At 47.6% G+C, this 27769-nt stretch overlaps 1 protein-coding gene across 2 annotated transcripts in view; it reads right to left on the bottom strand.

The window, feature by feature from the left end:
- The window catches only part of map3k15 (mitogen-activated protein kinase kinase kinase 15), a 63830-nt gene that overhangs the window by 6294 nt on the left and 29767 nt on the right, over positions 1-27769 (bottom strand). The window contains exons 11-24 of one of the 2 annotated variants that reach the window (XM_083777964.1): positions 27163-27313; positions 26769-26876; positions 21699-21748; positions 20670-20765; positions 17272-17359; positions 16576-16709; positions 13708-13835; positions 11134-11264; positions 10265-10370; positions 8879-9036; positions 8247-8430; positions 6573-6756; positions 3905-4085; positions 878-1063 (exon numbers count right to left, since the gene is read on the bottom strand). In XM_083777964.1, the coding sequence (XP_083634090.1) occupies positions 878-1063; positions 3905-4085; positions 6573-6756; positions 8247-8430; positions 8879-9036; positions 10265-10370; positions 11134-11264; positions 13708-13835; positions 16576-16709; positions 17272-17359; positions 20670-20765; positions 21699-21748; positions 26769-26876; positions 27163-27313 (1885 nt within the window). The remainder of the gene's footprint in view (positions 1-877; positions 1064-3904; positions 4086-6572; positions 6757-8246; positions 8431-8878; positions 9037-10264; positions 10371-11133; positions 11265-13707; positions 13836-16575; positions 16710-17271; positions 17360-20669; positions 20766-21698; positions 21749-26768; positions 26877-27162; positions 27314-27769) is intronic. The other variant, XM_083777965.1, reaches the window with a different exon arrangement.

Genomic DNA, 27769 nt, shown 5'->3' with positions numbered 1-27769 from the left:
TTACAACATAAATCGGGGGTCCCTCAGAGATAGAAATACCATTAAATGGGGGGTGGGTCCGTATAGACTAATGCATGTCAAACAGGGGGGGGTCCTTGAACTTAAACAGGTTGAGAATCACTGCTAAAGCCTTCTCTTATGGGGGGGAGGGGGGGTTCCCGGCATATCTTTAACAAATAGCGGGGCTAATGAGGGGGTCAATTTGGGGGTCCTTGACGTGAACAGGTTTTGGGAACCCCCCGCTGGGTCTGAATCAGTGTTGTTTTTGGCAGCAAATGTCTATTTTAGTTTTAGTCATCTTTAGTCTCTTGAATAGTTTTCACTTAGTTTTAGTCAAATTTTAGTCACCTGGAATGTTCTAGTGTTTAGTTTAGTTTTAGTCGACTAAAATGTCATACGATTTTAGTCGACTAAATCTACATTTTGATTTAGTCGACTAAAATGTGTTTTGACAGGCCTTGATGTCGTTGTAATGACATATTTTACACTTTGGTTGCATGCTGAAAATAGCAGATATACAATCTCACAACGCTTCGCAGCGCGACGCGTTGTGAGATTGTAGATCTGCTATTTTCAGCATGTCGACTTTTTAGTTTTTTAGTCGACGAAAACAACACTGGTTCTGAATGGACTGACTGACCGAGTCCTGGAAGCCGAACAGGACCAGCTGTATCTAAATGGACTGACCGAGTCCTGGAAGCCGAACAGGACCAGCTGTATCTAAATGGACTGACCGAGTCCTGGAAGCCGAACAGGACCAGCTGGATCTAAATGGACTGACCGAGTCCTGGAAGCCGAACAGGACCAGCTGGATCTAAATGGACTGACCGAGTCCTGGAAGCCGAACAGGACCAGCTGGATCTAAATGGACACTGACCGAGTCCTGGAAGCCGAACAGGACCAGCTGGATCTGGTTGATGGAGGTGGAGTCAAAGTCCAGGTCCAGCTTGAGCTTGGAGATGGTGGAGGCCATGACGCGTCTCTCCGGGCTGTGGATGAAGTCTCTGAGGATGCAGATGATCTGCTTGATGTGGTCCACCGACAGCTGGAGCTCCTCACTGCCCTGGTGGGGGAGAGAGGTCAGCACATGTGAGTCACTAGACTCCTTCAAAACCTCACTGCCCTGGTGGGTGAGAGAGGTCAGCACATGTGAGTGAGTCCCTAGACTCCTTCAAAACCTCACTGCCCTGGGGGAGAGAGGTGATCACATGTGAGTCCCTAGACTCCTTCAAAACCTTCTCTCAGAGAGCGCCTGTCCTATTCAGTATTTTAGCTGTGACGTGAGCGCCCCCTCCTGAGATACTTCCGGGTCCTACTTTTGTGTCGCTTTTGTGTCCCCATGGAGTTATACTGTGACGCTCCGTCAGACTAAATCTGAGACGAAAACAACCACGAAAGTCTCATTTTACCGCTTTCCTCGCAACAACAAAGCTGCGCTGCTCTCCAAAATCTGGCTGTTACAGGCCGTCTGCCCCACATGGAATACTATCGCCATTTTATTTGGTTGTGTCAACTAAATCCTCATTAATGCAAACTAGATTCAACATACTCAAGCCTGCACACATTGTAAATATCCCCCGAAATATTTTACCGAGCAAATGGACTGTTGCCACCTTCAATAATAATGATAATAGTCTTTATTGTCTCCACATCATATATTATTTATTGTTGTCATGGACACTTGTACAAAATATTAATAATTCCACTCGAGTTGGAAGCATTAAGACCCATTTTAACCCTCCATGGCTTCCTTTCTGAAAAATAACGTCAATTTAAAAAGATTCACGCGTTTAGATATTCTATTTACAATGGGATGCGGACGGGAGCTGGTGCCACTTGGACCCGGACGTAACGTAGCACTACAAAATGACGTCGGACTTAAATACTGAATACGGACAGCTGGAGCTCCTCGCTGCCCTGGTGGGGGAGAGGTCATAGCACATGTGAGTGAGTCCCTAGACTCCTTCAAAACCTTGATGATCTGCTTGATGTGGTCCACCGACAGCTGGAGCTCCTCACTGCCCTGGTGGGGGAGAGAGGTCAGCACATGGTGAGTGAGTCCCTAGACTACTTCAAAACCTCACTGCCCTGGGGGAGAGAGGTCAGCACATGTGAGTGAGTCCCTAGACTACTTCAAAACCTCACTGCCCTGGGGGAGAGAGGTCAGCACATGGTGAGTCCCTAGACTCCTTCAAAACCTCACTGCACTGGGGGAGAGAGGTCAGCACATGTGAGTCCCTAGACTCCTTCAAAACCTTCTCTCAGAGAGCACCTATACCAGGGGTGGGCAACTTTGACGATGGAGAGGGCCACTATATTTCCACACTCACTCCCTAGGGCCATATATTACTGTCGTAGCAAAAATAGCTGATCTACAAGCTCAAAACACGACGCGGCGACGCGTTTTGAGCTTGTAGATCAGCTATTTTTGCTATATTTGAATTGAAATCTTTAAATTTTTGCTATTTTTGAATTGGAATCCTGAAAATTAAGATTTTTATGTCATTTCAAATGCCTTTTGTGTTGAGCAATGAGCAAGTGATTAAAGCAGGTCATGTTTTGCATGTTGTGGAATTGTAAACAGCTGAAACCAATATTATATCAGTATTCTGATATTAACCTGAGGGCCACATTAAGTGAAGGTGGGGGGCCTCATGTGGCCCCCGGGCCGCCAGTTGCCCACCCCTGACCTATACGGACGGCTGCAGCTCCTCACGGCCCTGGTGGGGGAGAGAGGTCATCACATGTGAGTCACTAGACTTCCTTCAAAACCTTCTCTCAAAGAGCAAACCGGCCCCTGTGAATTAGGTCCGAGCCGACCGGCCGGTTCCTGGGAATCTGGATGTTCCGGGGACCCCCCAGGGGACCCCCCCGGTGACCCCTCAAGCCGGAAACCGGAAGCCGGCAGGTCGACCTGGAACCGGCCCGGTTGGGTCTGGAACCGGTTGGGTCTGGAACCGGCCCGGTTGGGTCTGGAACTTCCGTTACATGTAAAAGTCTGGGATTCAGAATGTATTTGAGTGAAAGCACAAACATATTATTGGTAACAAAATGTAAGTACCAAAAGTTAAAGTACTAATTATGCAGAATGTCCATTTCAAATGTATACAAATAGTTTGATAAATAGCAGATCTACAAGCTCACAATGTGTTGCATCGCACCGCAGTGATTTATAAACCCCACACAAAAGCGCGCACGCACACACACACACACGCAGGCGCGCACACACACACGCAGGCGCGCACACACACACACACACACACACACACACACACACACACACACACACACACACACACACACCCCTATACCTGGATGTGGTTCTCCAGCAGGTTGAAGATGACCTTTGACCCAGTGTTGTTTTTGGCAGCAAATTTCTATTTTAGTTTTAGTCATAGTCTCTTGAATAGTTTTCACTTAGTTTTAGTCACATTTTAGTCACCTGGAATGTCTTAGTGTTAGTCTAGTTTTAGTCGACTAAATGTCATAAGATTTTAGTCGACTAAATCTACAGTTGATTTAGTCGACTAAAATGTATTTTGTCGGGCATTGATGCCGTCGTAATGAGTGTTTTTACACTTGCTGAAAATAGCCGATCTACAAGCTCACAACGCGTCGCGCTGCGACGCGTTGTGAGCTTGTAGATCATGCAACCAGGTGTAAAATGACTTATACTGGATCTCTTGTCCACTAGTCCCTTCATCACATTTTAGTCTAGTTTGTATTTGTTGACGAAATTGTCAGTATATTTAGTCTTAGTTTTAGTCATCGTAGCTTAGTTTTAATTTAGTTTCCATGTAGTTTTCGTCAGTGATAAAAGGTAGTCGACGAACATTTTTCGTCTTAGTTTTAGACGACGAAAACAACACTGGTTGGAGATGACCTTTGACCCGGTGGTCCTCACCTGGATGTGGTTCTCCAGCAGGTTGGAGATGACCTTGTCCTGGTCCTCGTTGAGGACCTTGTAGAGGATGGCCCGCCGCTCGCTGTCCTTCTTCAGGAGAAACAGACCGCCGTCGCGGTCCTCCGGGGACGGGGTGGCGCTGCCGCGACCCTCCTCCGACACCGAGCCCTCGTCTGGGACGCTGAGGCAGAACCATTAACGAGTTATAGCTAACCCATCTGGGACGCTGAGGCACAACCAATAACGAGTTATAGCTAACCCATCTGGGACGCTGAGGCAGAACCATTAACGAGTTATAGCTAACCCATATGGGACGCTGAGGCAGAACCATTAACGAGTTATAGCTAACCCATCTGGGACGCTGAGGCAGAACCATTAACGAGTTATAGCTAACCCATCTGGGACGCTGAGGCACAAACATTAACGAGTTATAGCTAACCCATATGGGACACTGAGGCACAACCATTAACGAGTTATAGCTAACCCATCTGGGACGCTGAGGCACAACCATTAACGAGTTATAGCTAACCCATCTGGGACGCTGAGGCACAAACATTAACGAGTTATAGCTAACCCATCTGGGACGCTGAGGCACAAACATTAACGAGTTATAGCTAACCCATCTGGGACGCTGAGGCACAAACATTAACGAGTTATAGCTAACCCATATGGGACGCTGAGGCACAAACATTAACGAGTTATAGCTAACCCATCTGGGATGCTGAGGCAGAACCCTTAACGAGTTATAGCTAACCCATCTGGGACGCTGAGGCAGAACCATTAACGAGTTATAGCTAACCCATATGGGACGCTGAGGCACAACCATTAACGAGTTATAGCTAACCCATCTGGGACGCTGAGGCAGAACCATTAACGAGTTATAGCTAACCCATCTGGGACGCTGAGGCAGAACCATTAACGAGTTATAGCTAACCCATCTGGGACGCTGAGGCAGAACCATTAACGAGTTATAGCTAACCCATCTGGGACGCTGAGGCAGAACCATTAACGAGTTATAGCTAACCCATCTGGGACGCTGAGGCAGAACCATTAACGAGTTATAGCTAACCCGTCTGGGACGCTGAGGCACAATTTAACTTAACGAGTTATGGCTAACCATTATGGTGCTATAGCCAGTGTTGTTTTTGGCAGAGAATTATCTATTGTAGTTTTAGTCATTATAGTCTCTTGTATAGCTTTTCATGTTTTAGTTTTAGTCACATTTTAGTCACCTGGAATGTTTTAGTGTTTAGTCTAGTTTTAGTTGACTAAATATCATAAGACTTTAGTCGACTAAATTTACAGATGATCATCAAGATCCTTTAGTTTCCATGTAGTTTTCGTCAGTGGGAAAAAGGTAGTCGTAGTTTTAGTCGACGAAAACAACACTGGTTATGGTTAAACCCATCTGGGACACTGTGGCAGGACCATTAGGCTGTTTAGATAGTTAAACCAGAGCCATCCAATAGAAGAGTTGCGACATTGAGGGGGCAGAAACTGAGCGCTGTTCATGCAGCCTGAACTGAGACAAGCTGGAGTAGAAAATATAAAATAAATAGGAGCTATTTTAAGCATGTGTGCAACATTACAACTGTTTTAAAGTATTGTACAGTAACAACTACAGTCTCTGTAATGTTTATGTTGTACTATTACTATACAAAACAATCTAAAGAAATTAGTTCAGGCACTTTTTAATATCGACAGGAACAAAATTATGTTTATTACAATATAAATAAACCATGCACACGCACACGCACACGCACACGCACACACACACACACACACACACACACACACACACACACACAAACGCACGCAAAGCGGAACAGACCTGATCTGATTTACGACTGAATGATAAACCAGCCTGTCTTTCTGTCTGTTTGCAAAATACAAGCTTCACCTGGAGACACTGTGTGCACAGGAGAGAGAGAGTGTGCGTGTGCTTGTGTGTGTGCTTGCGTGTGTGTGTGTGTGTGTGTGCGTGCGTGCGTGAGTGTTCCGTGCCTGTGTGCGTGCACGTGTGTGCTTGTGTGTTCAGTGTCTGCCGACTGGAGCTCGTAAACGAATCACAAGTCATTCTAACAGCGGTTGTAAAAATCACTGGAGCATGAGGTCAGAGGTCACAGTGACCTCCCATCCCACTCCCTCCATTGGCTCCCGGTCGCTGCCCCTCCCCCCCCCCCCTTCTCCTCTCCCTCCATTGGCTCCCGGTCGCAGACACTCTTAATCCAGAGCGATTTACATTAAGCAAGAACAAAAAACCATGGGAATACATCACATACATACAAAGAAGTTATTAAGTTAGTTAAACATACGTAAGCTAAGAACGTAACAGTGGAATATCTATGTAATTAAACACTTTGTCTTTCTTTTATCTGTATAGTATTGTGTTTTTGTATGGACGTGGTGTTGGGTGCTTGCACATTATGCACACATGGCATCAACGCATGGTGTTGTGTGCAGGCACACTACACTTTGTCCTTCTTTTTATCATTCATTGTTTAAGAGCCTGCCCAGGGACTACAGATGAAATTTAGCTATAACTCTGGCCCATTTACATTGATGTGAAAACTGACATGTTGATTAATGAGCGTTGTCCCTGTCAAAAAAGAAACACACACACAGACCTGAGGTAGCTGGCGCTGGTCGGTTTAAAACACACACAGACCTGAGGTAGCTGGCGCTGGTCGGTTTCAGCAGGTTCTCCGAGCTGGACCGGTTCTTCTTGTGGAAGAAGACGTCGTGTTTGGAGTCGCAGTCTGGGCTGACGGAGCCGTGCTCACTGCTGCTGCTGCCCCCCCCGGTGGCCTCGCACTGCAACTGCACCGGCAGGGACACGCTGCGGATGTAGTCTGTTGGAGACGCACCGCGGCGAGGAGACTCAATATACAGTATGTAGAAATACATGTAATGATATATCAATATTTGATGTATTAGAAATATATATATAAATGAATATAAAAACAATAAATTAAGATATGATTAATCTCATTTGCAATCATTGAGTAGACTCAATATAAGATTTTTGTCAGGTGAAACTTGACCAATGAAAGCTCATGAAATGTAAGCAGCCTAGTCATCAATGGGAGTCGCCCCCATGCCGCCTAAACGTCGCCAGCCAATAGCGTAGCAGCGACCTAGTCATGAATGGCTGCTTTATAACCTTGTAACCACCGTAAAACACACAGTAACACACACACACACACACACACACACACACACACACACACACACACACACACACAGACCTCTGAACTTTGCAAAGCAGAGATTCTCAACAATTTTACATTAAAAGATGAAACTACATACTGATAGCTTCAGCGCACGCACGCACACACACGCACACAGACACAGACACACACACACACACACACACACACACACACACACACACACACACACAGACACAGACACAGACACACACACGCAAGCACACACGCACACAGACACAGACAGACACAGACACAGACAGACACACACACACACACACACACACACACACACACACACACACACACACACACACACACACACACACACACACACAGAGTCGGATACAAACCTTGCCAAACTGAAACCACGATCCGGAGAGCAGAAAGAGATGAAGAAAACACAACAAGTCAACCGTCGTTCAAATTATTGTCCGAGACGAGAGGAAATGAAATGGGGGCTTATCCAGTACCCGGTATCGATAAGCTTTGGGCTTATCCAGTACCCGGTATCGATAAGCTTTGGGCTTATCCAGTACCCGTTATCAATAAGCTTTGGGTTTATCCAGTACCCGGTATCGATAAGCTTTGGGCTTATCCAGTGCCCGGTATCGATAAGCTTTGGGCTTATCCAGTACCCGTTATCAATAAGCTTTGGGCTTATCCAGTACCCGTTATCGATAAGCTTTGGGCTTATCCAGTACCCGGTATCGATAAGCTTTGGGAGCTCTCCATGGTTTAGTCAATTAGCGCGATGTTCGGAGGTCTTTGCTGATATTCCGGTGGTCTAGATGGAAACATTGGTGCTTTCTAGAGCAAGGATGGCTATATTTTAGCTCGCTAGCATTGACGCTATTTATTTAGCACAAGATGGACGCCCACAACATCCGTTTCTGTGCTGCGTGCGCAGCCTCTAAATCGCCCCCACAGACCGTGGCAGTCAGAAGTTGGATTTGCGTCCAGCAGGTGGCAGCCAAATGGTTATTAAAGTACTGTATAGTTGAAGGCCTTAGTAAAAGATACCGGTTCTGTTCAGAATGTATCGTCTCCCGTCTTTCCACAAAACAATATAAAGTGTTTGACAGTGGTCTCCATCAGAGCCCAGTGGTCTCCATCAGTATGTAGATACGTACCTGAGGGCTTGAAGGCGATCTTGCTCTTCTTGCCCTTGGTGCTGTGTCTGACGAAGGTGTCCTTGAGGAGGTCCGACGCGTTGGCCCTCTTGTGAGGATCCGGCTCGAAGGACCGCAGGATGAACGACTTCGCCTCCAGCGAGAGAGACTCGGGGATCTCCGGGTGGATCTTGAACATGCCCACCTGGATCACACACACGGATGCACGCACACACGGATACACGCACGCACGGATACACGCACGCACACAGATGCATGCACGCACATACAGTACCATACAAACAGTAGTCTCGTGAGCCAGACTGTTGCATCCAAGAGATTTCTAATGCTTCCAGTCAAAGAGTCTGTCTGATAGATGCAGACGTGTCTATCCTCCCCACTTCCGTTTTTCTTTCTTTACAGCCGCGGCCGATATAAATCAAAATCATCAAAGCATTAATATACACAGTAGCTTGCCGCTGATCAGAAACGGAAATTCTGCCTGGGCCACGGCTCAATGGTCCAGGCACCTTGGCTGGTACTGCCGGTGTGCCGCGGGTTCGACTCCCGATCCCGACGGCCTTTACTGCATGTCTTCCCCCCCCCCCCCCCCCATCTCTCTCCTCATTTCCTGTCAGCCTACTGACACTAACCTTAAACATGGCCGCCTGGGGCTCCCCCAGCTCGTGGAAAGGGGGTTTCCCGGTAGCCATCTCGATGATGGTGCAGCCCAGGGACCAGATGTCTGCCGGGGCGCCGTAGCCCCGCGGGCCCTTGTCGATGATCTCTGGAGCCATGTACTGAAGAGTACCTGTAGACAGAACACATGTACTGAAGAGTACCTGTAGACAGAACACATGTACTGAAGAGTACCTGTAGACAGAACACATGTACTGAAGAGTACCTGTAGACAGAACACATGTACTGAAGAGTACCTGTAGACAGAACACATATACTGAAGAGTACCTGTAGACAGAACACATGTACTGAAGAGTACCTGTAGACAGAACACATGTACTGAAGAGTACCTGTAGACAGAACACATATACTGAAGAGTACCTGTAGACAGAACACATGTACTGAAGAGTACCTGTAGACAGAACACATGTACTGAAGAGTACCTGTAGACAGAACACATGTACTGAAGGTACCACCCTGTACCACCCGGTACCCATGTGTGTTCGGTTCGGTACCTGCTTGGTCCTGAAGTTCGGGACCAGTGTTGTCGAGTAACTTAAGTAATATACTATAGTAATATTACTTTTTTCCAGTAATATGTAACTTAACTAGTTACTTTCACATTTTGAGTAATAATATTACATTTACTTTTTTCCAAAAGTAATATTATTACTATTTTTATGAGGGTCATGCGGCATGCCTGCTCGCTTTGCCTAAAAAAATGCCAACTGAAAAATACGGGGAAGCAGCTTTTTGCTTCTAGGGGCCGACGGCATGGAACAAGCTCCCACTGTACCTTCGTCAGGCAGCCTCTGTAGACATTTTTAAAGCTCAGCTCAAGACCCACTTCTACAACATTGCTTTTAATTGATCTTTTATTTTTTGTTATTCATGTCCTCACTGTATTGCATTACTGCTTGTTTTTTGATGTCGTTGCCTTGCTTTTCTTTTATTCTCCATTGTTCTGTGAAGCACTTTGAGCTGCATTTCATGTCATGAAAGGTGCTATACAAATAAAGTTTTATTATTATTATTATTATTATTATTATTATAAGGTCAGGGGTCATAGGGTCAGGGGTCATAGGGTCAGGGGTCATAGGGTACCTGTGAAGGTCTCGGTACACGGGTTGACCCCGGCCAGACGCTTAGGGTTAGGGTCATAGGGTCATAGGTCACAGGGTACCTGTGAAGGTCTCGGTACACAGGTTGACCCCGGCCAGACGCTTAGGGTTAGGGTCATAGGGTCAGGGTCATAGGGTCAGGGGTCATAGGGTACCTGTGAAGGTCTCGGTACACGGGTTGACCCCGACCAGACGCTTAGGGTTAGGGTTAGGGTCATAGGGTCAGGGGTCATAGGGTACCTGTGAAGGTCTCGGTACACGGGTTGACCCCGGCCAGACGCTTTGACGTCCCGAAGTCTGAGATCTTCAGAACCCCACTGTAGGTGTTCACCAGGACGTTGTCCCCCTGGGAGAGAGACATAGAGACACACAGAGAGAGAGAGAGAGAGAGAGAGAGAGAGAGACATAGAGACACAGAGAGAGAGAGAGAGAGAGAGAGAGAGAGAGAGAGCATTACGTTGTGCTTTGGCGCGCTATGAGCTTGTAGGTCTGCTATTTTTTGAAAAATCCGAAGAACCACACTGACATAGAGAAACATAGCTTTTTCAGAAAACTGTCAGGATGTATAGAACAGTGTTGTTTTTGGCAGCAAATTTCTATTTTATTTTTAGTCGTTGTCTCTTGAATAGTTTTCACTTAGTTTTAGTCACATTTTAGTCACCTCGAATGTTCTAGTGTTTAGTCTAGTTTTAGTCGACTAAATGTCATACGATTTTAGTCGACTAAATCTACAGTTGATTTAGTCGACTAAAATGTGTTTTGACAGGCCTTGATGTCGTTGTAATGACATATTTTACAGTGCGACGCGTTGTGAGATTGTAGATCTGCTATTTTCAGCATGCAACCCAGCATAAAACTGGATCTCTTGTCCACTAGTCCCTTCCTAACATTTTAGTCTAGTTTTTATTTGTTGACGAAATTGTCAATATATTTAGTCTTAGTTTTAGTCGTCATGGAGTCGTTTTTATTTAGTTTTAGTCAGTGAAAAAAGGTAGTCGACGAACATTTTTCGTCTTAGTTTTAGTCGACGAAAACAACACTGGTATAGAAGACATTTTTTTTAGAATCTGATCTCAGGTCAGGCTTTTTTCGGGCTGGTTTCCGTTTACCTTGATGTCTCGGTGGACGATCTGGTTCTCGTGCAGGTAGCGCAGACCCTCCAGGATCTGCCGCGTGTAGAAGATGATGGTGGCCTCCTTCAGAGGACCCCACTTGGAGCGCAGCAGAGCAGACAGGCTCCCTGCAACGGGGAACAGGAGTTAAACACAGAGCAGACAGGCTCCCTGCAGCGGGGAACAGGAGTTAAACACAGAGCAGACAGTCTCCCTGCAACGGGGAACAGGAGTTAAACACAGAGCAGACAGGCTGTCTGCAACGGGGAACAGGAGTTAAACACAGAGCAGACAGGCTCCCTGCAACGGGGAACAGGAGTTAAACACAGAGCAGACAGGCCCCCTGCAACGGGGAACATGAGTTAAACACAGAGCAGACAGGCTGTCTGCAACGGGGAACATGAGTTAAACACAGAGCAGACAGGCCCCCTGCAACGGGGAACATGAGTTAAACACAGAGCAGACAGGCTGTCTGCAACGGGGAACACGAGTTAAACACAGAGCAGACAGGCCCCCTGCAACGGGGAACAGGAGTTAAACACAGACAGGCTCCCTGCAACGGGGAACAGGAGTTAAACACAGAGCAGACAGGCTCCCTGCAACGGGGAACAGGAGTTAAACACAGAGCAGACAGGCTCCCTGCAACGGGGAACAGGAGTTAAACACAGAGCAGACAGGCTCCCTGCAACGGGGAACAGGAGTTAAACACAGAGCAGACAGGCTCCCTGCAACGGGGAACAGGAGTTAAACACAGAGCAGACAGGCTCCCTGCAACGGGGAACAGGAGTTAAACACAGAGCAGACAGGCCCCCTGCAACGGGGAACATGAGTTAAACACAGAGCAGACAGGCTCCCTGCAACGGGGAACACGAGTTAAACACAGAGCAGACAGGCTCCCTGCAACGGGGAACACGAGTTAAACACAGAGCAGACAGGCTCCCTGCAACGGGGAACAGGAGTTAAACACAGAGCAGACAGGCTCCCTGCAACGGGGAACACGAGTTAAACACAGAGCAGACAGGCTCCCTGCAACGGGGAACACGAGTTAAACACAGAGCAGACAGGCTCCCTGCAACGGGGAACAGGAGTTAAACACAGAGCAGACAGGCTCCCTGCAACGGGGAACACGAGTTAAACACAGACAGGCTCCCTGCAACGGGGAAACACGAGTTAGACGCATGCAGAGCAGACAGGCTGTCTGCAACGGGGAAACACAAGTTAAACGCAGACAGAGCAGACAGGCTGTCTGCAACGGGGAACACGAGTTAGACGCATGCAGAGCAGACAGGCTCCCTGCAACGGGAAACACGAGTTAGACGCATGCAGAGCAGACAGGCTCCCTGCAGTGTTGTTTTCGTCGACTAAAACTAAGACGAAAAATGTTCGTCGACTACCTTTTTTCACTGACTAAAACAAAACAAAAAACTAAAAAAAAACGAATCTATGATGACTAAAACTAAGACTAAATATACTGAGAATTTCGTCAACAAATAAAAACTAGACTAACATGTTAGGAAGGGACTAGTGGACAAGAGATCCAGTTTTATGCTGGGTTGCATGCTGAAAATAGCAGATCTATAATCTCTAAATAAGATATTGTAGATCTGCTATTTTCAGCATGCAACCAAAGTGTAAAATATGTCATTACAACGACATCAAGGCCTGTCAAAACACATTTTAGTCGACTAAAAATCAACTGTAGATTTAGTCGACTAAAATCGTGTGACATTTAGTCGACTAAAACTAGACCAAACACTAGAACATTCCAGGTGACTAAAACTAAGTGAAAACTATTCAAGCGACTATGACTAAAACTAAAATAGAAATTTGCTGCCAAAAACAACACTGGCTCCCTGCAACGGGAAACACGAGTTAGACGCATGCAGAGCAGACAGGCTGTCTGCAACGGGGAAACATTCAATTAAAGATGTATTTTTCCCATCCTAAAACATGATCATCAGGAGTTATAAGGAGGGCGAGACGGAGACGGAGACGAGACAGAATAAATGAAAACGTGTACTTGAGACGAGTCAAGGACTGGAGTAACACTAGTAACCGTATAAGAGTCAAGGACTGGAGTCACACTAGTAACTAGGGATGCACCGAAAGGGAAATTCTTGGCCGAAACCGAATACCGAATATTGGAAACAGTTGGCCGAATATCCGAATATGATATATATATTTTTTCCTACCATTGCTGTCATGGCCGTACCTTAAAGCTACCTGATTTATGGCAAAATGAATGGTTATGGCAAAACTTAAATAACTGAAATAATAATCACATAAAACATTTATTCAGCTCTTTTGAATGCATTAATAGCATGCATTATTCGGTGATATATTTTCTGCCTATTCAGGCCGAAACCGAATAGGCCGAAAAAGCATTTTTAGCCATTTTCTGCCGAATATTTTCCGCGGCCGAATATTCGGTGCATCACTACTAGTAGTAACCGTATGAAGCCTAGCCTCAGAAACCCAGACGACGATGAAAAGGGTGAAAGAGACACAGACACAGACACAGACACAGACACAGACACAGACACACACACACACACACACACACACACACACCTCCGGGCACCTGCTCCATGAAGATCTTGATGTAGCCGTTCTCCGACACGGAGCCCAGATACTGGACGATGTTCCTGTGCTTCAGATACTTATGGAGGGCGATCTCCTCATGGAGGGGCTGGGAGTACCTGGCACACACACAGTGTTGGGCAAGTTACTTTGAAAGCGTAGCTTGTAAAGCTACAAGTAGCTCACCATGGCAGTAGCTTGATCAAGCTACATAGCTACCCCTGGAGAGATGTAGCTTGTAAAGCTACAGCTACATGGAAAAAGTAGCTCAAAGTAGCTCAGCTACTTTTTATTTTTCAGCGTTAAATTGAGAATGTACATGCGGGAGACCCCTCCTCCCCTCTGGGAGACCCCCCCACCCTGCTCCCCTCGGGGAGACCCCTCCTCCCCCTGCTCCCCTCTGGGATTCCCCCCCCACCCTGCTCCCCTCTGGGAGACCCCTCCTCCCCCTGCTCCCCTCTGGGAGACCCCCCCACCCTGCTCCCCTCTGGGAGACCCCCCCACCCTGCTCCCCTCTGGGAGACCCCCCCACCCTGCTCCCCTCTGGGAGACCCCTCCTCACCCTGCTCCCCTCTGGAGACCCCTCCTCACCCTGCTCCCCTCTGGGAGACCCCCCCCACCCTGCTCCCCTCTGGGAGACCCCTCCTCCCCCTGCTCCCCTCTGGGAGACCCCCCCACCCTGCTCCCCTCTGGGAGACCCCCCCCACCCTGCTCCCCTCTGGGAGACCCCCCCACCCTGCTCCCCTCTGGGAGACCCCTCCTCACCCTGCTCCCCTCTGGGAGACCCCCCCCCCACCCTGCTCCCCTCTGGGAGACCCCTCCTCACCCTGCTCCCCTCTGGGAGACCCCCCCACCCTGCTCCCCTCTGGGAGACCCCTCCTCACCCTGCTCCCCTCTGGGAGACCCCCCCACCCTGCTCCCCTCTGGGAGACCCCTCCTCACCCTGCTCCCCTCTGGGAGACCCCTCCTCCCCCTGCTCCCCTCTGGGAGACCCCCCCACCCTGCTCCCCTCTGGGAGACCCCCCCACCCTGCTCCCCTCTGGGAGACCCCTCCTCACCCTGCTCCCCTCTGGGAGACCCCCCCACCCTGCTCCCCTCTGGGAGACCCCTCCTCACCCTGCTCCCCTCTGGGAGACCCCCCCACCCTGCTCCCCTCTGGGAGACCCCTCCTCCCCCTGCTCCCCTCTGGGAGACCCCCCCACCCTGCTCCCCTCTGGGAGACCCCTCCTCCCCCTGCTCCCCTCTGGGAGACCCCCCCACCCTGCTCCCCTCTGGGAGACCCCTCCTCCCCCTGCTCCCCTCTGGGAGACCCCTCCTCCCCTCTAGGAGACCCCTGCTCCCCCCTGGGAGACCCCTCCCACCCTGTGATACCAGGGCCAATCAGAGGCCAATTAGAGGCAGCTGTCAAGTGCTGATATGCCCTCAAAGCAATCAGAAAAAGGAACAGTCCTTGATTTTTCAAAGGGGGTTCTAGTACAAGAATTAACACAGCAACCAATGGTCAAAATTAATATATTTCTTTCATGTTATTGCCCAAAATTGTAGCTTGTAACTTGAGTAGCTAAGCTACAAAAAATGACCCAAAAGGTAGCTGAGCTACTTGACGAGGTACACAAATATGAATGTAGCTAAAATACCACAAGCTACAGCAAAATGTAGCTCAGCTACGTAGCTCAGCTACATGTAGCTTAATACTCCCCAACACTGCACACACACACACACACACGCACGCGCACGCACGCACGCACGCACGCACGCACGCACGCACGCACGCACACATTATTTACTTTTGGAAAATAACATTGAATAAACTTTTAACTTTTAACTGTGTGTACGGTCACTTTATAAGCGTAGTGTAGTTTCCCCGGGCAGCGCTGGTTGGTCAGGTATCGATACACTTTCAGACCCACATGTTTGTTCCAGCGTGGATGATTACATTTATGTATTGATCACCTCTTGTCTTGATTAAACATGACGTCATCATGGACCGCTATGCTCCATAACAGGCTTGATAAGCCCAAAGCTTATCGATACCGGGTACTGGATAAGCCCAAAGCTTATCGATACCGGGTACTGGATAAGCCCAAAGCTTATCGATACCGGGTACTGGATAAGCCCAAAGCTTATCGATACCGGGTACTGGATAAGCCCAAAGCTTATCGATACCGGGTACTGGATAAGCCCAAAGCTTATCGATACCGGGTACTGGGTACCGGGTACATTGCAACGTGTAAAACAAAATTACATTTTACGATTCTACAAAATGCAGTTTTATGTTTCTATGTCAGTTGGTGCTCAACCTTTTTCATGTTAAGGACCCCCAGAATTATCTGTATTTGGCCATAGTTCGCTCTGAAAGAATGAAAAGAATTTGCGCCACATTTTCACGATTTTTCAAAAATAGCAGCCACCGAGTGGCGCGCTATGAGCTTGTAGGTCTGCTATTTTTCATTAGCTACTGTAAAGCATAACATAATGCTTAAAACACCACCTAAAGGGGTTCCCGCCCAGAATGGGTTAACCCATTTTAGGCGGAACACTTTTGGTGTTAGCATTACGTTATGCTTTAGCTATTTAAAAATAGCAGATCTACAAGCTCATAGCGCGCCACCGAGTGGCGCGCTATGAGCTTGTAGGTCTGCTATTTTTGAAAAATTGAAGAATGACTGACATAGAAACATGGGTTTTTCAGAAAACAGACATTTTAAGAATCTGATCTCAGGTCAGAATGGGTTAAGTAAAGATGGTGTGACACGGTCACGCGGAGAAAACACGCACACACGCATGTGCACACGCACGCACACACACGCACGCACACACACGCACGCACACGCACGCAACGCACGCAGAGCTTTATACCTGCTGTCTCTCTCGGGGATCTCCTTGATGGCGATGCGGACCTGGTTACTGACGTCTCTGCCCGCGTAGACCACCCCGTACGTCCCTCTGCCCAGGACCACCCTGTCGCCCGTCTCGTTGGTGTCGTACTCGTACTGGAACGCACGCACACACACACAGACACAAACGCAGACACACACGCAAGCCCGCGTACACACACACACACACACACACACACACACAGGCAGACATACACGCACACGCAAAAAAAAATTACCTCACGGCCAAGCTACACCAGGCTTTTCTCGCGCGTTTACTCTAAACGCGCGGACCGTGCGAGTGTAAGCCAAATGCCCTGGCCTGGCTACATCGATCTGTCAGACGCGCGGCAGGTTTGTGCGGGACCTTCCGGGAGGATATATAGATGCGCGCGCATGGGGGCATACATACGCACGTAAAATAATTAGAACCGATCCTATTTTTAGAGCACGCGTAGGATGGCCCGCGGTATCCGTGCGTCTGCTGTAGCTGGTATCATTGACATATATATTGGTCCTATCCAAACGCACTGTACGCGCGCAGTAAACGCATACGCACGCGCGCAAAATTGCCTGGTGTAGCGTGGCCGTCAAGTAACCAACACATTTCAGCATTATTCTACAGAGATCTTTAACTCACACACGCACGCACACTGTATGTGCACGTTCACACACACACCTCCAGCGTGTCCCCCTCCCCCTCTCCTTCCAGCTCCACCGCGTTTCCCGTTCCATCAGAGATCATCTCCTTCACCATGGAGCAGAACCTACACGCACGCACGCACACGCACACGCACGCGCACGCACATGCACACACACGCACACACACACACACACACACACACACACACACACACACACACATACACACACACGCACGCACACACACACACGCACGCACACACACACACACACACGCACACGCACGTCTTAAAAAAAAACATTCTAGATGACAATCTACTGAATTGCCTGGCAGGACATGTTTCGGGACAAAACCGTTTTTATCCCTTTCAGCGCTATAGCATATAAGTATATGTAACGCTATATAACACAAGTATATCTATAGCATGTATTGAATAATTAGGATCTCTAATCTTAACACATTGATTGCTAACTTTTGAAATTCTACTCAGGATTGCTTCTGCTAAGCGATTAACATTGGACTTTTTAACTTTTTAGGGGCCCACAGCGAGGGGCCTCTTATAGCACATCGCACATTGCATAAATCAAAAGGAAGCCAAACTAGTCCACTTCAATTTAAAAAAAAAAATATGATTCTACCATCTTCCATTCTGGAGATATTGACCTTTTTCTAAAACCTGCTTTTCACTGCACGCTGCTCTTTTGAAAAAACAGCAGAGATATGGAAGGTTGAAGTTGACAGACATTGACAGACAGATATAAAAATGAACACAAATAATATCATATACATACTACACACTGAATGAAAGCCCTGAATGTCTACTTTTAGGAGGAAAACAAATACACATGGTCCCATGTATAGTTTGTCAGTAATTGGCTGTTGAATGCAGCTTGCGCCCACCAGAGAGGATTTCAGAAAATGCATGGACCTGAAGAACCATTATTCACAAAATAAGGCCTATAGCGACATGTACATACTATATACCGTATGAAACAGAAGACTCTCTGCTTTCATAAGAAAAATACTTCTACTGTAATAATAATACAAATCACACCCCTGTGAAGTGAGCAGTGCAATGTTGCACAACATTGCACTGCTCACTTCACATGGGTGTGATTTTTATTATTATTACAGTAGAAGTATTTTTCTTATGAAAGCAGAGAGTCTTCTGTTTCATACGGTATATAGTATGTACATGTCGCTATAGGCCTTATTTTGTGAATAATGGTTCTTCAGGTCCATGCATTTTCTGAAATCCTCAGAGTATTTTAGACAAGACAAGGAACTGACAACTAAATATTCACAAAATAAGGCCTATACATACTATATACCGTATGAAACAGAAGACTCTCTGCTTTCATAAGAAAAATACTTCTACTGTAATAATAATGAAAATCACACCCCTGTGAAGTGAGCAGTGCAATGTTGCACTGCTCACTTCACAACATTGCACTGCTCACTTCACATGGGTGTGATTTTTATTATTATTACAGTATTAGTTTTTTTCTTATGAAAGCAGAGAGTCTTCTGTTTCATACGGTATATAGTATGTACATGTCGCTATATGCCTTATTTTGTGAATAATAGTTCTATAGGTCCATGCTTTCTCTAATCAGACCAGTGTGTGTCCAGTGGAAACCTCGTATGAATCTGATCTCAGGTCAGAATGGGCTAAAGTTCTCTCTGAAAAAGAGAATTTTATAAATGAAATGGATTCAATAGTCTAGTATTGACAAACAGTATATGGGATATGTGTATTTTATTTGTTTTCCTCCTAAAATTAGACATTTAGGGCTTTCATTCAGTGTGTAGTATGTATATGATAATTTATTTATGTTTATATCTGCCTGTCATGATAACGTCATGATGATGATGATTCTATGCACATATGTGATCATTGTCTCAGTAAACAAAATCAACAGATCGTTTGATAGCATAACAGTGACTTGAGAGGTTGACATGTCTGGACATGAACCACAGGAGCGACTCAACTCGCAGTGGGGGGGGGGGGTTCCACGACATGTCTGGACATGAACCACAGGAGCGATAAGCGTAGCCCGGCTGGCTGTGATTTCGACAAAATGACAGACAACACGATGGCTTCCGCAGCTTAGGATTGTATTAGTTATCCATTACAAACGGGTCGATTACGTCCCAGACGCCTTATCACTGCAATTGGCTGGCGAAGGCGCTATGGCGATTATGGTGATCAACTGCCGAGAATCTTTTTTCCGAGAATGAGAGTAGCATTGCAAACTGCAAAACGATCGATCGCAACTCGCAGTGTGGGGGGGGTTCCACGGTGTGATATCTGCTAGCCTAGTATACTGCTTCTTTGTCCAAACATGGCTGACGCGACGGCGAAAAAAAGACAGTTGGTCAGATGTATACTGCTTCTCCTATGGCGGTCCTTCGAGAATACGTCATTCGTTTCGCGTATACCTGTCCGTGTGCGTGAAATGGCGATCGACCGTTGGAGATTATTCTTGGTTTATATACGGGTTTATATTTCCGAGAATGAGGCGGCAGACCGGTGAGTTGTCGTTGGAAAGAATTAGAGAGGGCTGTGTCGAGTGGATCTGTGTGAATGAGTGGGGGGGGGGGGAAGAAACTGTAATGCGATGGAGAGATGCCTCGGGAGAAACCATGTAGAAACAGGAGGGGAAGGGTAATCGAGTGTATTCACAAATTTCACACACACTAGAAAATGGGTAGCTCCATTTTAGATCCCCTGATCTGCGTTGGTCTATGCCGTGTGCAGGACGGCGATGCCGCCTCCCCAGTACGTCGTAATGGATACGGCATGCCTGGAATGTGGTTAGACCAGGCCTCTTTTCAGGAGGTGGGGGGCTTTAAACTCCCGGATCTCACAGCGGATCTTTCTGGAGATGATCAGTGTTACATTATGTGTTGTCCGGGCGTCAGAGAAGTTGATGTACAGTATACAGTAAAAACACCAATAAAACGCTTTAGAGCGTGATGCGCAGACGGCGCTCGAGATTAATAAAACGCTTTAGAGCGTTTTGCGCAATCGATGAGTTAAAAAAGGGCATAATGTTGATGGTTCAATATTCAAAATCACGCCAGCATTTTTTTCCCCAGTCGAGCTCTTATCTTGAAAAGCCACAGTTCCAGTCTAAAGCAAGTAGCTTATCCTAGGACGCTCAACACAGCCCGAGACTATAAAAAACCGTCTGTAAAACTTTTATATATTGTATTTATATATATATTTATGTATGTATTTTGCGTTGAACTAATAATGTTTATAAATCCATGTCATTACACTGCATCTCCACCAGCTAAAAAGTGCTGGGTTGAGCCCATAGACTGTAAGAAATATGGACAAAGCGTTCTAAACCATAGTTGCGCCCCGAAAATAGCTGATCTACAAGCTCTCAACGCATTAATATTTAATAATAATAAAGTTAACTGACCGTCCACACTGGTCCTCCGTAGAGAAGTAGATCTGGAAGTCGTCTGAGTTGTCGTGAACGTACAGGAAACAGCATCGCTCGTCAAACTTACTGATGCTGGAGAGACAGACAGACAGACAGACAGGCAGGCAGGCAGGCAGGCAGACAGACAGACAGACAGACAGACAGACAGACAGACAGACAGACAGACAGACAGACAGACAGACAGACAGACAGACAGACAGGCAGGCAGGCAGGCAGGCAGGCAGGCAGGCAGACAGACAGACAGACAGACAGACAGACAGACAGACAGACAGACAGACAGACAGACAGACAGACAGACAGACAGACAGACAGACAGACAGACAGACAGACAGACAGACAGACAGACACAGGGAGGGAGGGAGGGAGGGAGGGAGGGAGGGGGGGAGGGAGGAAGGGGATAGACAGGTTTTAAAAGACAACTCATAAAACATCAGTTCGTGTATTACATAAACTATATTAATTATCTTTGACTGCCTGCCGCGATTCAGTCTAAGCCGTAGAAAAACGATGCAGTCTTATAAATGTCCCTCAGTGCCAGCCGTAGACAACGGGTCTTTTACTTTGAAGAAAATTCACTTCCCCCAAAAAAAAACACAATGAAGCTAAATCGCGGCTAACGGCTAACGTGAGCGTCGTAGCTTTTAAAAGCCATCGGGAGTGTAAATATTGTTACCGCGCGCGACGTAGCATTGAGACGCTAACGGTGGCGCTCTGTTCAAATGCCCCAAAACACCAAAAACATCTGAGGCTCAATTCAGAGATCTATAGATCCACCTATACCCGATGCCTTTAGACAGATCTATAGATCCACCTGTACCTGATGCCTTTAGACAGATCTATAGATCCATATTTATGCCTTAGAATCTGCTTGAGGCAGGCGGGCCGCAGGAGACGACGTTGCGGGCCGTAATGCGGCCCGCGGATCACCAGTTTGACACCCCTGCCTTAGACAGATCTATAGATCTACGTACCTGATGCCTTAGATAGATCTATAGATCTACGTACCTGATGCCTTTGATGGAGGTTGCGGTGAAGTTCCACTCATGTATCCCCTTCTGGAAAGGAGCAGGGTGTCAGTATCTATAGATCTATCAGCCAAGCAATAAATCAAGGTCAATCAAGGTCCACCAGTCGACCTTGAGGCTTAATCAGGAGTTGTAGGATGATCTAAGCTCTTGTCTTCATGTCTTTATGTATGTAAATTGTCTTGTTCTTTGTGTGTATGTGTGTGTGTTCTGCATACTTGGCTGCTGTATCGAAAGACAAATTTCAGTGTGAACTGACAATAAAGTACTGTATCATATAATTATCATATCAATCAATCAATCAATCAATGAGTCAGTCAATCAGTCAACCAATCAATCAGGGTGTCAGTAGAGCCGTTGGACTTATCTCTCTGCACATTCACTTTTTTTTGTATTCAATATGAGTGAGAGACTACTGTAAACTATACATAAACAGACTGTAGAGGTTGTTTACAGTAGTAGAGGTTGTTTACAGTAGAGGTGGTTTACAGTAGCCCAACTTTCAGCAACCTTTCACAACGTTTGGAACAAACAGAGAGCTGATGTGAAGCACTAGGTTAGAAGTTAGAGAAGGTAGGCTCCACGCATGGTGTTAGAAGTTAGAAGGTACGGTAGAAGGTACAGTGGAAGGTACAGTGGAAGGTACAGTGGAAGGTACAGTAGAAGGCAGAGAAGGTGTTAGACGTTGGAAGGTCTGACCGTCTCAGCGGGGGACACGTGGTACAGTATAAAGTACAGTAGAAGGTCTGTCCGTCTCAGCGGGGGGGACACGTGGTACAGTATAAAGTACAGTAGAAGGTCTGACCGTCTCAGCGGGGGGGACACGTGGTACAGTATAAAGTACAGTAGAAGGTCTGACCGTCTCAGAGGGGGGGACACGTGGTACAGTATAAAGTACAGTAGAAGGTCTGACCGTCTCATCGGGGGGGACACGTGGTACAGTATAAAGTACAGTAGAAGGCCTGACCGTCTCATCGGGGGGGACACGTGGTACAGTATAAAGTACAGTAGAAGGCCTGACCGTCTCAGGGGGGGGACACGTGGTACAGTATAAAGTACAGTAGAAGGTCTGACCGTCTCAGAGGGGGGGACACGTGGTACAGTATAAAGTACAGTAGAAGGCCTGACCGTCTCAGAGGGGGGGACACGTGGTACAGTATAAAGTACAGTAGAAGGTCTGACCGTCTCAGAGGGGGGGACACGTGGTACAGTATAAAGTACAGTAGAAGGTCTGACCGTCTCAGAGGGGGGGACACGTGGTACAGTATAAAGTACAGTAGAAGGTACAGTATAAAGTACAGTAGAAGGTACAGTATAAAGTACAGTAGAAGGTACAGTATAAAGTACAGTAGAAGGCCTGACCGTCTCAGAGGGGGGGACACGTGGTACAGTATAAAGTACAGTAGAAGGTACAGTATAAAGTACAGTAGAAGGTACAGTATAAAGTACAGTAGAAGGTACAGTATAAAGTACAGTAGAAGGCCTGACCGTCTCAGAGGGGGGGACACGTGGTACAGTATAAAGTACAGTAGAAGGCCTGACCGTCTCAGTGGGGGGGACACGTGGTACAGTATAAAGTACAGTAGAAGGCCTGACCGTCTCAGCGGGGGGGACACGTGGTACAGTATAAAGTACAGTAGAAGGTACAGTATAAAGTACAGTAGAAGGTACAGTATAAAGTACAGTAGAAGGTCTGTCCGTCTCAGAGGGGGGGACACGTGGTACAGTATAAAGTACAGTAGAAGGTACAGTATAAAGTACAGTAGAAGGTACAGTATAAAGTACAGTAGAAGGCCTGACCGTCTCAGAGGGGGGGACACGTGGTACAGTATAAAGTACAGTAGAAGGTCTGACCGTCTCAGCGGGGGGGACACGTGGTACAGTATAAAGTACAGTAGAAGGTACAGTATAAAGTACAGTAGAAGGCCTGACCGTCTCAGAGGGGGGGGACACGTGGTACAGTATAAAGTACAGTAGAAGGCCTGACCGTCTCAGAGGGGGGGGGACACGTGGTACAGTATAAAGTACAGTAGAAGGTACAGTATAAAGTACAGTAGAAGGCCTGACCGTCTCAGAGGGGGGGGACACGTGGTACAGTATAAAGTACAGTAGAAGGCCTGACCGTCTCAGAGGGGGGGGGACACGTGGTACAGTATAAAGTACAGTAGAAGGTCTGTCCGTCTCAGCGGGGGGGACACGTGGTACAGTATAAAGTACAGTAGAAGGCCTGACCGTCTCAGGGGGGGGACACGTGGTACAGTATAAAGTACAGTAGAAGGACACGTGGTACAGTATAAAGTACAGTAGAAGGCCTGACCGTCTCAGGGGGGGGACACGTGGTACAGTATAAAGTACAGTAGAAGGCCTGACCGTCTCAGCGGGGGGGACACGTGGTACAGTATAAAGTACAGTAGAAGGTCTGACCGTCTCAGTGGGGGGGGGGGACACGTGGTACAGTATAAAGTACAGTAGAAGGTCTGACCGTCTCAGGGGGGGGGACACGTGGTACAGTATAAAGTACAGTAGAAGGACACGTGGTACAGTATAAAGTACAGTAGAAGGTCTGACCGTCTCAGAGGGGGGGACACGTGGTACAGTATAAAGTACAGTAGAAGGTCTGACCGTCTCAGAGGGGGGGACACGTGGTACAGTATAAAGTACAGTAGAAGGCCTGACCGTCTCAGGGGGGGGACACGTGGTACAGTATAAAGTACAGTAGAAGGACACGTGGTACAGTATAAAGTACAGTAGAAGGCCTGACCGTCTCAGAGGGGGGGACACGTGGTACAGTATAAAGTACAGTAGAAGGCCTGACCGTCTCAGAGGGGGGGGACACGTGGTACAGTATAAAGTACAGTAGAAGGACACGTGGTACAGTATAAAGTACAGTAGAAGGCCTGACCGTCTCAGTGGGGGGGGACACGTGGTACAGTATAAAGTACAGTAGAAGGCCTGACCGTCTCAGTGGGGGGGACACGTGGTACAGTATAAAGTACAGTAGAAGGACACGTGGTACAGTATAAAGTACAGTAGAAGGCCTGACCGTCTCAGTGGGGGGGGACACGTGGTACAGTATAAAGTACAGTAGAAGGCCTGACCGTCTCAGTGGGGGGGGACACGTGGTACAGTATAAAGTACAGTAGAAGGTCTGACCGTCTCAGAGGGGGGGGACACGTGGTACAGTATAAAGTACAGTAGAAGGTCTGACCGTCTCAGTGGGGGGGACACGTGGTACAGTATAAAGTACAGTAGAAGGTCTGACCGTCTCAGAGGGGGGGACACGTGGTACAGTATAAAGTACAGTAGAAGGTACAGTATAAAGTACAGTAGAAGGCCTGACCGTCTCAGAGGGGGGGGACACGTGGTACAGTATAAAGTACAGTAGAAGGACACGTGGTACAGTATAAAGTACAGTAGAAGGCCTGACCGTCTCAGTGGGGGGGACACGTGGTACAGTATAAAGTACAGTAGAAGGACACGTGGTACAGTATAAAGTACAGTAGAAGGTCTGACCGTCTCAGAGGGGGGGGACACGTGGTACAGTATAAAGTACAGTAGAAGGTCTGACCGTCTCAGAGGGGGGGACACGTGGTACAGTATAAAGTACAGTAGAAGGTACAGTATAAAGTACAGTAGAAGGCCTGACCGTCTCAGAGGGGGGGGACACGTGGTACAGTATAAAGTACAGTAGAAGGCCTGACCGTCTCAGTGGGGGGGACACGTGGTACAGTATAAAGTACAGTAGAAGGACACGTGGTACAGTATAAAGTACAGTAGAAGGTCTGTCCGTCTCAGAGGGGGGGGACACGTGGTACAGTATAAAGTACAGTAGAAGGTCTGACCGTCTCAGAGGGGGGGGACACGTGGTACAGTATAAAGTACAGTAGAAGGTCTGACCGTCTCAGAGGGGGGGACACGTGGTACAGTATAAAGTACAGTAGAAGGTCTGTCCGTCTCAGAGGGGGGGGACACGTGGTACAGTATAAAGTACAGTAGAAGGTACAGTATAAAGTACAGTAGAAGGCCTGACCGTCTCAGCGGGGGGGACACGTGGTACAGTATAAAGTACAGTAGAAGGACACGTGGTACAGTATAAAGTACAGTAGAAGGTAAAGTATAAAGTACAGTAGAAGGTCTGACCGTCTCGGCGGGGGACACGTGGTACAGTATAAAGTACAGTAGAAGGCCTGACCGTCTCAGCGGGGGGGACACGTGGTACAGTATAAAGTACAGTAGAAGGTACAGTATAAAGTACAGTAGAAGGTACAGTATAAAGTACAGTAGAAGGTCTGACCGTCTCAGAGGGGGGGACACGTGGTACAGTATAAAGTACAGTAGAAGGTACAGTATAAAGTACAGTAGAAGGTACAGTATAAAGTACAGTAGAAGGCCTGACCGTCTCAGAGGGGGGGACACGTGGTACAGTATAAAGTACAGTAGAAGGTACAGTATAAAGTACAGTAGAAGGTACAGTATAAAGTACAGTAGAAGGTCTGACCGTCTCAGCGGGGGGGACACGTGGTACAGTATAAAGTACAGTAGAAGGTACAGTATAAAGTACAGTAGAAGGTACAGTATAAAGTACAGTAGAAGGTCTGACCGTCTCAGAGGGGGGGACACGTGGTACAGTATAAAGTACAGTAGAAGGTACAGTATAAAGTACAGTAGAAGGTACAGTATAAAGTACAGTAGAAGGCCTGACCGTCTCAGAGGGGGGGACACGTGGTACAGTATAAAGTACAGTAGAAGGTACAGTATAAAGTACAGTAGAAGGTACAGTATAAAGTACAGTAGAAGGTCTGACCGTCTCAGCGGGGGGGACACGTGGTACAGTATAAAGTACAGTAGGCCTGACCGTCTCAGGGGGGGGGACACGTGGTACAGTATAAAGTACAGTAGAAGGTACAGTATAAAGTACAGTAGAAGGTACAGTATAAAGTACAGTAGAAGGTCTGACCGTCTCAGCGGGGGGGACACGTGGTACAGTATAAAGTACAGTAGAAGGGGGGGACACACGTGGTACAGTATAAAGTACAGTAGAAGGCCTGACCGTCTCGGCGGGGGAAACGTGCCAGATGGAGACGTTCTTCTCCTCGGCCTCGTTGTTGATGGAGACGTAGGACGGCTGGTAGACCTTGGTGGGCTCCAGGATGAGGACCTGGAGGGAGGGAGGGACGCACACACGCACACACACACACACACACACACACGCACCGCACACACACACACACACACACACACACACACACACACACGCACATACACCACACACACAAGTTGTACGTTTATTCTTATCACAATAAATGGTAAAAAGTGATTATCACGCCATCCTTAATGATTGTGTTGCATTATAAGGATGAGTGCGGGCATGCGTGTTTGTGTAAGAGAGTGCGTGCGTGTGTGTAAGAGGGTGCGCGTGCGCGCGCGTGCGTGTGAAACCGTACGGGGAAGCGCGACCCGATGGTGCTCCCCCTGGTGGCCTCCACGATGATGTCCATCCAGAAGTTGAGGCGGTCCCTCTGGGGAGAATGTTCCACCGTCTGCTTCTTGAAGCGCTGGATGAGCTGCAGGTTCTGGACCACGGAGCGCAGGTACCTGGGAGACACGGGGTTAATATACGACCTCCTCCTGGGAGACACGGGGTTAATGACACCGACCTCCTCCTGGGAGACGAGGGGTTAATGATACCGACCTCCTCCTGGGAGACACAGGGTTAATACAGACCTCCTCCTGGGAGACACAGGGTTAATACTGACCTCCTCCTGGGAGACACAGGGTTAATACTGACCTCCTCCTGGGAGACACAGGGTTAATACAGACCTCCTCCTGGGAGACACAGGGTTAATACAGACCTCCTGGGAGACACAGGGTTAATACTGACCTCCTCCTGGGAGACACAGGGTTAATACAGACCTCCTCCTGGGAGACACAGGGTTAATACAGACCTCCTGGGAGACACAGGGTTAATACAGACCTCCTGGGAGACACAGGGTTAATACTGACCTCCTCCTGGGAGACACAGGGTTAATACTGACCTCCTCCTGGGAGACA

The sequence above is a fragment of the Protomyctophum parallelum genome (genome assembly GCF_964188405.1).
Source record: "Protomyctophum parallelum genome assembly, chromosome: 12".
Classification (NCBI taxonomy): domain Eukaryota; kingdom Metazoa; phylum Chordata; class Actinopteri; order Myctophiformes; family Myctophidae; genus Protomyctophum; species Protomyctophum parallelum.
The sequence above is the reverse complement of the archived record's forward strand: the minus strand, read 5'-3'. Positions and strand labels throughout refer to the sequence as shown.